Consider the following 14,128-nt stretch of genomic DNA (forward strand, 5'->3'; position numbering starts at 1 on the left):
ACTGGAAGGAGAGGTGGCCAAAGGAAGAATTGGTTTTGGAGGTGACCAGAGAGATATACCTGCTGGAACGCGTGCTACCGGTGGGTGCTGCTATGGTGACCAGCGAGCTGAGATAAGGGGGGCTTTACCTAGCAGGGTCTTGTAGATGACCTGGAGCCAGTGGGTTTGGCGACGAGTATGAAGCGAGGGCCAGCCAACGAGAGCGTAGAGGTCGCAGTAGTGGGTAGTATATGGGGCTTTGGTGACAAAACGGATGGCACTGTGATAAGACTGCATCCAATTTATTGAGTAGGGTATTGGAGGCTATTTTGTAAATGACATCGCCGAAGTCGAGGATCGGTAGGATGATCAGTTTTACGAGCGTATGTTTGGCAGCATGAGTGAAGGATGCTTTGTTGCGAAATAGGAAGCCAATTCTAGATTTAACTTTGGATTGGAGATGTTTGATGTGAGTCTGGAAGGAGAGTTTACAGTCTAACCAGACACCTAGGTATTTGTAATTGTCCACATATTCTAAGTCAGAACCGTCCAGAGTAGTGATGCTGGACGGGAGGGCAGATGCAGGCAGAGATCGGTTGAAGAGCATGCGTTTAGTTTTACTTGTATTTAAGAGCAGGTGGAGGCCATGTAAGGAGAGTTGTATGGCATTGAAGCCCCACGGCGAGCTTCAAATTCAAATACTTCTGGCTTCATGCGCTATCGGGAGTTTTCCATAGGAACATGTGGATGAAGTCAGCGCTATGACTATCTATTGGTTTTAATGTATTTGCTGTTCAAGTGGAACTGACAGCATTTTAACCACTTTGCAGATATGAAACAAACAGACAGTCAAAACATCAGTCAAAAATATAAAATTGCCAGTTTATGCATCAAAACAAACTTTACCTTTTCACGCGTGAGTTCCAAATATCTCTAATGGAGTTTTTTTTATGTGCGTGACGTCAGAATCTCCCTTATTTTCCACCATAATTTGCAAATAAATTCATTAAAAATCCTACAATGTGATTTTCTGGAGAAATTTTAATTCTAATTTTGTCTGTCATAGTTGAAGTGTACCTATGATGAAAATTACAGGCCTCTCTCATCTTTTTAAGTGGGAGAACTTGCACAATTGGTGGCTGACTAAATACTTTTTTGCCCCACTGTATCTACATAAGCGTACAGAAGCCCATTACCAGCAACCATCACTCCTGTGTTCCAATGGCACGTTGTGTTAACTAATCCATGTTTATCATTTTAAAAGTCTAATTGATCATTAGAAAATTGCAAAAGGGTCATGTTAGCACAACTGAAAACTGTTGTGCTAGTTAAAGAAGCAATAAAACTGGCCTTCTTTAGACTAGTTGAGTATCTGGAGCATCAGCATTTGTGGGTTCGATTACAGGCTCAAAATGGCTAGAAAAAAAGCCCTTCTGAAACTCGTCAGTCTATTCTTGTTCTGAGAAATGAAGGCTATTCCATGCGAGAAATTGGGTTAGGGTTAAGAAACTGAAGATCTGGTACAACGTGGTGTACTACTCCCTTCACAGAACAGCGCAAACTGACTCTAACCAGAATAGAAAGAGGAGTGGGAGGCCCTGGTGCACAACTGAGCAAGTACATTAGAGTGCATCTTGCATAGAATGTAATGGACACATATGTGTGTAAAATACTTTTTTGAAGGTTGTACTGAGTATGATGAGCTAATGCTAAGCTATTTGCCAGCTATGTGTGGTGCAATGTTTGTTGACATTATGCAATGCATTCTGGGTGTCACGTAAACGTCTGTCAGACCAAAGATGTTATAACAAAATGAGGTGAAGGGATGGTTCACTCATCTTTCGAGAAAACTTCCGGAAGTGAATGAAGGGAATTCAATAATGGTAGACGACACACCCACTTCAATATGCATACTACAAATAGACCAAACTCATCTTGCCTCCTCTTCTTATCTTTGGTTGACACACAAAAACAACAAAAAACATGGTGGCTCACACAAACTACCCATCGTCGGATTACTTAAACATTTTTGAAAGTGTTTTACTCAATTATTTTGATCAATGGTGAGCTAACCTGTGATGTGATTAATTGTAAATAGTAATTGCTTTAGCTAATTCATATTATGGTTTCCGTCAGCCGAGAGTTAGCTAAATATGACCACTTGTGTTAAGTCAATCTTTCCTCAGTTAGCGCTAGGACTAATGTAGACTACATTTTCCGGTTTGGATGATTGTGTCATGCTGTGCTACTTCTATGAATGTCTGAACATTGCATCCAAAAATAAACTGGTCACGTCCCGGACATACTATTGTAAGGACTGTGTTTGTGCAAAATGTTTCTGTGAAAAAACAGTGGCCAGCACGAACGCTGACTGTTGCGTCAATCAAAAGAGTGCGTTCTAATTATGAGGCCACTGTGTTCTTGGTGACCTTCAATGTTGCAGAAATTCTTTGGTACCCTTCCCCAGATCTGTGCATCGACACAATCCTGTCTCGGCGCTCTACGGACAATTCCTTCAACCTCATGGCATGGTTCTTGCTCTGATTTGCACTGTCAACTATGGGACCTTATATAGACAGGTGTGTGCCTTTCCAAATCATGTCCAATAAATTGAATTTACCACACGTGGACTCCAATCAACATGTAGAACCATCAAGGATGATCAATGGAAACAGGATGCACCTGAGTTAAATTTCTAGTCTCATAGAAAAGGGTCTGAATAGTTATGTAAATTAGGTAACTGTTTTTAATATATTTGCAAAATGTCTAAAAACCTGTTTTCGCTTTGTCATTATGGGGTATTGTGTGTAGATTGATGAGGATTTTTATTTAATCAATCAATTTTAGAATAAGGCTGTAACGTAACAATGTGGAAAAAGTCAAGGGGTCTGAATAATGCACTGTAGGTCATTCCCAAAGATTCTATGAATTTATGAAAAGGGGTGTATATGAACAGATTCTAATAAGATGTAATGTTGCTAAAATGCTGTCAATTCCGCTTTAAGGTGTATGAGGGTGTTGTTGTGTACTGTGAACGTGTTTCCATTGCAGATCTCACCACAGGGAAATCGCCCCATAATCAGATAGACTAGATGCAGTGGTTTAACCGCTCAGAGCCCAATGGAAAATCGTAAGTCAGTGGAAAAGTGCTGTGGGTCAGACAAACTGCTGCCATTGAATTAGTGATGAGCAGATGAGCTGTGAGATGAACTGACTCAAATACCCTACCTGCACTGCAGGTACCTCAACTTGCTGACATGTGGATTTTCATGGAATGAATGAGCTGTTTGGTCATAATAATAAACCTTTTCCCCAGCAGGTAAAATTGTATCAGTTACCCAGAAATAATTATCTCGCAAAAGTTTATCATATCCTGTTTTATTTTTTGGGGGAGGGGGCACATTTAAAAAAAATTTAAACATACATTTTTACGATATGAAATATTACATGTGGTATGATAAAATGAAGAGATACATTGGTCACATTGAAAGATTTGTTATGTCAAGAATATGATGATGTCTTGTGTAGTTTTGGCATACAGTAAAATGTACGAAAAGAGGGTCAGAACTCCTACAAGATATTGTATTTGTTGGACCTTTGCTACTCAGCTAAAACCATACCTATTTATTGATATCAAAACAAAATGCTTTTAAAAATGAAAGCAAACTTGATGATAATGAGCTAGAGTGTTAAATGAATGGGGAGGGAGAGCAATAGAAACAGAGAGAGAAGGAAAGACAGAGTGAGTAAAAGAGTGAAGTCACCCCTCACTGGCCTGACCCACTTCAAAGCATTGCTTTGCTGGGTGAAAACTACTCTGTGAGCAAAGTGAACTTCAGACTGGCTAACTGCCCAGAAAACACAGTACAAAAGAAGGGCGTTTTGGGCGGGGGCGGGCAGTGGCACCGCAGTGAAAGTCTCACAGATACAATGGGTAGTGGACTGGGGCCGGGCAAAGAGATGACACTATTCACAATCCACTGACTGAGCCCCAAGCCTTGTCCGAGATTTGTTTGTGTTGTCTTGCCAACTACTATGGTCGATTGCTCATTTGGCATGACAATGACAATAGGATTTGGTAAGACAGCACAAACAGATCTGGGAGCAGGCTACTGAGCCCCATCTAACACCACAGGAATGAGGAGCCAGAGCAGGGAAAAGACTCTACAGTGTCAGCTAGTCCTTTGAAACATGATTGAGCACCTTTTTACACCCCCTGGACCGAACTGGCACTAAACCTAAGCCTGAAAAACATCCCACTATCCCTGTCTACGTGACCCATTGGAGGGCCATTCACAATCCATCCACATCACTGCCGAGTCTATTTCTGAGCACTGACATGACAGACTGCAGAAAATACGCTGATTTGTTTGTCAAGATAATCCACAGGTGATTCAGGTGGAATCTCTTGTGGAAAGGAGACATCCCTTTTCTGATAGCTCTGAGACCAAAATAACCTGTCATTGGTTTCTCTTCTGAGGCCATTCTGAGTAATCAAATATATTTTTGAGGTAAATAGCTCCTCTGATTGCTTTCTTGTAGAAGAGTCAAACAGAGAGAAAGAGTGAGAGAACATGGGCCAATTCCTTCCCAAAGGAACAATCTAGAACTCAACTTAACAATGTTGTTAGACATGGCATTTTAACCCTGGTACAGTGAAACCAGTGGTCTGGACTGACCAGGGCCATGTACCACAAAAGCTCTGCTGACAGGCTGACATTAACACGGAGCTAATCAAGGGATTCAACCACATACTCCTGGAGCCTTACGGTGCTGTAAATGGCAAAAAGAAAAGTTGGCTGTCATGTCAAATGCATTTTGCCTGTGTGATTTGTAGACCTATGTTCCCTCAAGGAAAGTTGGGCAACCCCAGTAGATAGCCTAGATTTCTACCCTTTAACACCTCACAGAGAACTTCAGATTTAAGATGCAGGCCAGGCATAGCCGCATAGAACACTACTCCTATCACAGCAGGCCAGGGCCAGACCAATCCTCCTCAGCTTCCTATCAGATCCTACCCTTCACAAGCAGAGCAAAGCCAATTATACCTTTACATACGGTACACTGGCCCATCTTTGACAAATATGACAGACTGGGCTGGGGGGGCTGTTTAGGAAAATCTGATATTGGCCTTATATCAATTAGATGTGCATCTAATTTGCATCTCATCAACTGAGACAAGGGGCTGGGGCCCCTCCCTCTCTGTTATTCCCCCCCCCCACCCCCTTCAAGCCAAGGTCAGTTGAATATTCTATCTAAATTATTTCACACTAGATCCAAGGATGACACCATGATCCTTCTGCTGGACCTGCATCATGCCCAGACCGCCACTCACACATTTTCTAGGAATCGGCTGAGCCCAAAGTGCAGCCACTCATAGATTAAATGACAGACACCCTCACTGACCTCCCAAACTCCCCCTGCCCTGAGCCACACTTAAACCAGTCTCAATGCATAGGATAAGTCCTGTGTGGTTCGTGGTACTGTTGGCAAGAGTGTGGCGCTAAAAATGTATGCCCTCACTGTACAGTAAAGGTCCAGTTATATTGTCATGACTGCGAGTTGGATGCTTTTTTACCCAATTTCTCTGCTCAATCTTGAATCCTATTTGGCCCAACCTGCTATCATGCTAAGTTTGTGCATGCCACAAAAGGTCCAAACGTAATCTTACCGGTATAAATTGCTTGTCAGCCCGTGTGGGGAAAATGACAAGATGTTGGGAGCTGAGGCTTTTGTTCCAACACAGATTTTCATAAATTGAGCTTTAGTTGCTTTGGATAAGTTAGTATGCTAAATGGCATATACAGTATTACATTAGAGTGCACTGTATGACATCTGTGGGTGCAACTGCAAACTAAAATCGACCGCTGAAACATGGCAGGGCAAAGCAGGACAAATGCATCAATCTTTGTTGCTTAAGGCTGAATCTATTTTCATTATTTACCAATCAAACTGACTGAGAGTCAAGAAACAAAATGTATTCTTAACATTATTATACATAATTTATTCATAAAAATAAAAAGGAAAGAGTTTAATTTAGGAAATCTTTACACAAGTATTCCCACAAATAAAAAAAGAGATATGTGCTCATGTGTTAATGCAATCAAGGTATGAAATTATTGTATTTGAAAATCGGCCCTCGGCTGAATCTACACTGAACAGAAATATAAAACTCAATATGCAACAACTTCAAAGATTTTACTGAGTTGCAGTTCATAAGGAAATCAGTCAATTGAAATAAATAAATTAGGCCCTAACCTATCGACTTCACTTGACTGGGAATACAGATATGCATCTGTTGGTAACAGATACCTTTAAAAAAAAAAAAAAGTAGGGGCATGGATCAGAAAAACAGTCAGTATCTGGTGTGACCATCATTTGCCTCATGCAGCGCGACATATCTCCTTCACATAGAGTTGATCAGGCTGTTGATTGTGGCCTGTGGAATGTTGTCCCACTCCTTTCACGTTGCGTTTACATTTTTGTTCAGTATAGTTGCTTACACCTGGTTTAAGAAATAAATCACAATTGTCTTTCTGTGTAACACCCAAAGAGGACTGGGAAACAACAAAACAAACCCATCACCCTGCCTGTGACACAACTAATCTAAATGCACTAGCCTAAATGTAGCCCAAGGCACTTTGCTTTTGTGAGACAGTCAAAGAGCTCCTGAATGTAAACGACCATTTAGCAAGATAGTACATGCATACAATCCATGAATGCATAGGCTTGTTGCTAGTGAATCTTCTTAGTTAAGTCACTGAAACATAAGGTCTCAACCTACTATCATAGGATTTCATTAAGAGGCTATATTGATACACCTTGGTAATTACTATAGCATTATGCAAGGTAAGTGGTCACCACAGTCCTACTGTAGCTACATACAGTATGTGGGCCAGGAACAGATAGAGGGCTAAAAAAAACATGATTAGGCTACTTGCAGATCTGTGCCTGAGTCTTATGAGTTCTACTTGCATCTAGTATCAGTCTGTGCTTCATATAGCCTAACTTACCCAGTGGCGGATTTAGGTATAGGCGACATGGGCAGCCACCCCAGGGCGGCAACTTGCTGGGAACTTGGCACCCGCACAAAAAAAATCGGAATGGTGACATTTGCACGATTGGTTTTCGATTGCTCATTTGCACATCACGTCAGGGGGGTTCAATGCGAGTACGGGTTGTTAAATGTCAATGATCTCAGTATTTGCCTGGCTGCTGCTTCTTGGAAGCCAAGTTGCTCCTATACCATCACTCCATTCCCGCAGGCAGCCCTTGGCAACCACACATCTACCTCCATCTCATTATACTCTCCTTTTCTGTTTTCAACCCCTTTTCTACCCTCTCAAAAACAATGTCCTTTACTGCTCTCTCTGCCTGTGTCAACTCCACTCATTCAGGCTTCAAAAAACACAGCATTCTTGGGATATGGAGCCTACATTGTACTCATCACACCATTTTACCCAAGTAGAAAAAGAGCACCAAAGGAGGAAATAGAGAAAAATTGAATGGCGATGGACACATGAAATTTGGTTCCCAAGTTCTGTTTCCAAGAACGTTTGTGAGATTTCTACAAAATAAGTTTCGCTTTCAGAAGACCTGAAAACAACCGTTTAAGGATGTGATTTATGCGATGCACATTCTACATGACGTTAGCAAGCTAGCTTGTTTACAACTGGCAAAAAGTTCCAACGAGACTCGCACTGCTGCGTCTCAATACCTGGTACTCTGGTTCTGGATCTTGGGCTCGCTACTCATGCAGATCCAGGATTTGTTTCAGCCAGGGTTCCTTTGCATTTCACACATCCTTTATAACGCAGATCAGGGTACCAAACGCTCTAGGATCCAGATCATACAGAGATAAGTGAAAGAGCCCTAGTTTACAACCCCCACTTTAAGTCAGCGCATACCTTTCTTGGCACTGTTACAGCCAGTCCCCAGTGTGGGCATCGCAGAGGGGGTACAATGCCAGCTTTGTCCCACCTTCCCTTCAGCTCAAACACAGACAACGCTCGGAAGTCTCATAAAAGTGAAGCAGTCTGTTCCAGAGTTGGGGAGTTGAACGCTTGTCGCTCCGTCTTCACCCTCCACACGATCTGACATCCTTCCCTCACTTGGCCAAATATTTGGCCAACTAGAGCTGGCCTGTGGTTGTAAAAGTGCCATTGGAATCTTGTGTAAAACCAAGTCTATTCTAATACAGAAAAAATAGCCTATTGCGTAATGTATTTTTAACTATTTGTTTTGTGGTCAAGCAAGGTGTCAGAACTTGTCAATCAACAAAACTATCAAAAGGTAAAAAGTGACTTGTAGACTAATACTATGCAATAATACAATTATAATTTGTTGTAGCTAAGCAATGGAACAACTCCAAACTTTTCATAGTGGAGGGAGTCTTATGAATGGAGGAGGGTAGGGCTGGTCTAGGCTATAGGTTGCAACTCCCTGTAAATGGCTCAGTCACTGTACTAGTTTCTGATTAATCCAGAGGAACTAGGCTAAGTGTCTGTGCAGTTTTACAAATGTCACTGGATTGGGGACTATTCTGCCCTAACCTGGATCAGTTACGATTGACATGACAGAAGGCCATGTGATCAGCAAAATGGGTGGAGGTATAAAGAAGCCTGTTGCACAATCTGGATAGTACTGTGTGTGTTTCTAACACTGCAAACACAGTTCAGTAGTTTTACCAAATATTCATTTGTTTTAGAAGACAATGATACAATGTTGACAAGATATGCCACATCGGAAAGATAACGGGTATAACTGAACAAGATATAAATAATAGTGACTACTAGCTATATAGTTAATAACTGGGAAATGTATTTAAAATGTTCTTTAAAAAGGTGCAAGAAGATTTCATAGGAAACACCAGGACTGGAATTATTCTGTGAATAATGTTAAAAGCACCCTTTAGGCTACGTTAAATGCAGTGAGCAATCGCTGTGATTAAACAAAAAAAACCACCAGAAATATGACAGCAATTTGCATTACATCAATGCAACTCGCATGTAAAGATTGCGTAAAATATGTTTAATCGGTGACATTTCAATTTGCTAGTCCAACAAAGTAAATCACAAATGTGTATTTTTTATTGAAGGCTAGCTAACGCTAGCTACTGTATCATAGATAATCCAATGGGAGAAAATAGCTAGCTAGCCACTGTCAACTAGCTGCAAACTGGTCATTTGGCGCACATCAAACATTCGATGAACTGTTGTAGTTTACTACTATGAGTGATTGCGACAGTTCTCACTTTTACATTGTTTTGTATTTGCTCACCTCTATCTTGTCAACATTCCTGGCACATCCGACAACCTTCATGCCGTGTTGGACAAGTGCCCGTGCAACAGCCGCTCCAATCCCGACCGAAGCTCCAGTCACTAGAGCTACTCTGCCTTTCCAGCGCTCCATTTCAATTAATTATTTAGCTATTACAAAGACTAGTTTTACAACTGGTGTAATAGGACGATAAATTTCGTTTACCTAGCTATGTCGGTTCAATAGTGACAATATACACAACAGATACTTGTGTTATATAGGGCGTGCTGTTACACCGTTCAACCCTCCCTAATCCTGTTTTCGCAGCATCCAGGAAAAGGCACGGTGCGGAAACCGAAATCCCTGCGCTCGGGATTAAATATTAAAGGACAAACATTGCGCTATGTGTATTTGTTTGGTTCACGTCCCCTCCCGCTTGTTTATTTTACGACTCTTACATTTGCAGTCTTCAAACTCTCCTCAGTGGTGTAAAGTACTTAATTAAAACTACTTTAAAATACTACTTAAGTAGTTTTTTCGGGGGTATCTGTATTTTACTATTTACATTTTGGACAACTTTTTTATTTTACTCCACTACATTCCTAAAGGAAATAATGTACTTTTTACTCCATACATTTTCCCTGCCACCCAAAAGTAGTTGTTACATTTTTAGTGTTCAGCAGGACAGGAAAATGGTCCAATTCACACACTTATCAAGAGAACATCCCTGATCATCCCTCTAATCTGGCAAAGTCATTAAACACAAATGCTTTGTTTGTGTATTATGCCTGAGTGTGGCTCTGGGTAGCCATAAATAAATACAAACATGAGCATCCTGCTGTTTTAATAAGTAATATGACATTTATACTTTAACGTTTCATACTTACATATACAGTGCATTCAGAAAGTATTTAGACCCTTGACTTTTCACACATTTTGTTATGTTACAGCCTTATTCTAAAATGGATTAAATAAAACAAAATTCTCATCAATCTACACACAATACCCCATAATGGCGAAGGGAAAACAGGTTTTAGAATTTCTTTGCAAATTTATTAAAAATAAAAAACACAAATACCTTATTTACATAAGTATTCAGACCCTTTACTATGAGACTAGAAATTGAGCTCAGGCACATCCTGTTTCCATTGATCATCCCTGTGATGTTTCTACATCTTGATTGGAGTTCACCTGTGGTCAATTCTATTTATTGGACATGATTTGGAAAGGCACAAACCTGTCTTTATGAGGGCCCACCGTTGACAGTACATGTCAGAGCAAAAGGTCGAAGGAATTGTCCATAGATCTGGGGAAGGGTACTAAAAAATGTCTGCAGCATTGAAGGTCCCCAAGAACACAGTGGCCTCCATCATTCTTAAATGGAAGAAGTTTGGAACCACCAAGACTCTTCCTAAAGCTAGCTGCCCGGCCAAACTGAGCAATCGGGGGGGAAGGGCCTTGGTCAGGGAGGTGACCAAGAACCCGATCGTCACTCTGACAGAGCTCCAGAGTTCCTCTGTGGAGATGGGAGAACCTTCCAGAAGGACAACCTTCTCTGCAGCACTCCACCAATCAGGCCTTTATGGTAGAGTGGCCAGGCGGAAACCACTCCTCAGTAAAAGGCACATGACAGACCGCTTGGAGTTTGCCAAAAGGCACCTAAAGGACTCTCAGACCATGAGAAACAAGATTATCTGGTCTGATGAAACCAAGAAGAATGCCAAGCGTCACGTCTGGAGGAAACCTGGCACCACCCTTATGGTGAAGCATGGTGGCAGCATCATGCTGTCGGGATGTTTTTCAGCGGCAGGGATTGGGAGACTAGTCAGGGTTGAGGGAAAGATGAACAAAACAAAGAAAATGTCAGAAAACACAACAGCTAGCTGGTCTGCACACGCTCTGAGGGTACGGCTAGGGAGCCTCCTGGGCCGGCAGATTTGTGAGGGTTAACAGTTCATAAATGGCACTTACCCGATTAAAAAAGCTACCTGAATTTGAATATTTAAATATAAATGTTGCTGTACGCTGTCACTCTCTAGTTTTATGTTTGTGTGCATGTCTGTCTGTCTGTAAGATAAACAAACATTCATCCATACCTTACTTTTGCCAACTAATCAACACAACTCTGAGTATCTCCAAACGTTAATGCAAATATTGTCATGTTTTTCACATGTATTTTAACTTGAATGTTTTGTTGTCCATTTATCAATGCAATATCCATGTATTTCAGTTTCTATGTGAGCATAAAAAAACACTAACTTGTTTGTTTGTCTGTCTGTCTGTTTTAGGGGAGCTAAATGATTTACTAGATCAGTTCACTCCATATTCCTCCTTTCCTGAGTGAAATATTAGCCATGTTTACATGCACAGGAATAATCATATATTAAATTGATTATGGCAGTAGGCAGATTATGCAATAGTCATGTAAACACCTTACTCTGTTAATCTTAAATCAGTGTAAAGTCAAAATCAGGTAAACACCTTATTTGGAGTTCCAGCTAATAATGCATGTGCCAGCACCATTAGCGCATCCCTCATTCTTTAGCGCGAGTTGTGAACAATTTAACATACGCGTTTTAGAAATAGTTTTCACTTGATATGTCCGAACTCAGAATCAAATATAGTTCTGAAAAATAACATGGTCGCTGTTATGTTTATTGTTATTGCCTATTTTTTTCAGATGTACTCTTGCAAAGCATGTAAACGTTTTAATCGAACTATTATATTAATCTGACTATTCACAATAATCGCATTACTGTGTGTGTGTCTGACCGTATTGATTCACTTACGAAACTTTGGCTCCCCTCGGTGGCAAAATAATGCCACATCCCGGTGGTGTGACGAGGGTTTACTGTTTTGCAATAGTTACTTTGTGAAGATGTCACTACCTACGGTAGTCTTCCAGTCGATGACAGATTTTCATGTAAATATTCTAAAATCCACATTAATAAAATATGCACATTCTCCCACAGAGATGTGTGTGTCAAATTAACTTGTTGCGGATAAAAGTCTGTGCGTGATGACATAGTGCACATAAAAATAACTTTTGGGTTTAAATTCCAATGTACCATATAAAAAGACAAATTAAATGGGTTTCCATTGCATTTTCAACTCTGATGGTTTTGTCACAAAAAATGTTCCGTTATATAGCGAATGTGCATACTCTGGTATGCATGAGCAAATATTTAAATTTGTCAAATGGCAGCCAAGTATCAATCAGGTCACCAGAATAAGTCCACTGATATTTATTGGAAAAGAGCATCAAGCTCATCACCTTGCACTTTCACCATCCTGAGAAGTTTATTGTATTTATTTAATCGTTTTTCACTTCACAAAGATAGCACTTACAGTTGACCGGGGCAGCTCTAGCAGGGCAGAAATTTGACCAACTGACTTGTTGGAAAGGTGGCGTCCTATGACCGTGCCAGATTGAATGTCACTAAGATCTTCAGTAAGGCCATTCTACTGCCAATGTTTGTCTATGGAGATTGTATGGCTGTGTGCTCCATTTTATACACCTGTCACCTGGCTGAAATAGCCAAATCCACTCATTTGAAGGTGTCATCACATACTTTTGTGTATATAATGTATTTAACTTTCATTCAAATGTCCTTCGCAAGTTGGACAATAAAGTACTAATCTGTTGTCTCACTCTTCTTCAATGGCTGTGCGAAGTATCTGGATATTGGCGGGAACTGAAACAGGCTGTCATACACGTAGATGCAGAGCATCCCAAACATGCTCAATGGGTGACATTTCTGGTGAGTATGCAGGCCATGGAAGAACATTTTCAGCTTCGAGGAATATCCTTGCAACATGGGGCCGAGCATTGTCATGCTGAAACATGAGGTAATGGCGACGGATGAATGGCACGATAATGGGCCTCAGGATCTCATCACGGCATCTCTGTGCATTCAAATTGCCATTGATAAAATTCATTGTCTGTAGCTTATACCCGCCCATACCATAACCCCACCGCCACCATAGGGCTCTCTGCTCACAATGCTGACATCAGCAAACTGCTCGCCCACATGATGCCATACATGTTGTCGGTCTGCGGTAGTGAGGCCGGTTGGACGTACTGCCAAATTCTAAAGTGACGATGAAGGCAGCTTATTCAATTCTCTGCCAACCACGCTAGTGGACAGCATGACCTGTGGCATTGTGTTGTGACAAACTGCATATTTTAGTGGCCTTTTTTTGTCCTCAGCACAAGGTGCATCTGTGTAATGATCATGCTGTTCAATCAGCTTCTTGATATGCCATACCTGTCAGGTGGATGGATAATCACTGCAAAGGAGAAATGCTCACTAACAGGGATGTAAACAAATTTGTGCATAAAGCGAAATTAGCTTTTTGTGCGTATGGAACATTTCTTGGATCTTTAATTTCAGATCACAAAGCATGTGTTTATATTTGTTTCATTGTGAACAGTAGGGCAAAGGGGCTGCCATAGGACAGCCACAGAATTGGCCACTTCTAATTGCCCAGCTTTCAGTCAGTGGTCTCACCCTCAGAGGAAGAGAGCATCAGATGAGTCGGCCAGTTTCCTTACCTCTATGGTCACCTGTAAGAGGAGCAGGGAGTCCAGCCCTTCAAGAACCCCAGGCTGCTGCCAGCTAGAGGGCAACACTCTGAAGAAAAATAGGAAGTATGAGGACAGTGGCATTTCCAATGTGTATTTTCGATCTCTCGGAAGAGGACCTTGGATGGGAATTAGCCAGTGGCTCGTCTAAACTATAGTCGACCAAACAACTAAAAACTTTGTTTTGTTTGTTGTTACAATTATGTTTTGTGTTGTTCCAACTACAACCAACCATGGCCCACATATGGTGAAATTGTTTAATTATTATTAAATTACTTGATGAAATTGGAAATAAAAATATATTAT

The 14,128-nt window shown here is 41.0% G+C and overlaps 1 protein-coding gene across 1 annotated transcript in view; it reads right to left on the minus strand.

The window, feature by feature from the left end:
• The window catches only part of LOC112257875 (dehydrogenase/reductase SDR family member 11), a 40,507-nt gene extending 30,918 nt beyond the window's left edge, over nt 1-9,589 (minus strand). The window contains exon 1 of the mRNA XM_024431799.2: nt 9,259-9,589. Coding sequence (XP_024287567.1) covers nt 9,259-9,390 — 132 coding nt within the window. The 5' untranslated portion in view covers nt 9,391-9,589. The remainder of the gene's footprint in view (nt 1-9,258) is intronic.
• Nucleotides 9,590-14,128: the final 4,539 nt, after the last annotated feature.

Source organism: Oncorhynchus tshawytscha, linkage group LG09, assembly GCF_018296145.1.
Source record: "Oncorhynchus tshawytscha isolate Ot180627B linkage group LG09, Otsh_v2.0, whole genome shotgun sequence".
Lineage (NCBI taxonomy): Eukaryota > Metazoa > Chordata > Actinopteri > Salmoniformes > Salmonidae > Oncorhynchus > Oncorhynchus tshawytscha.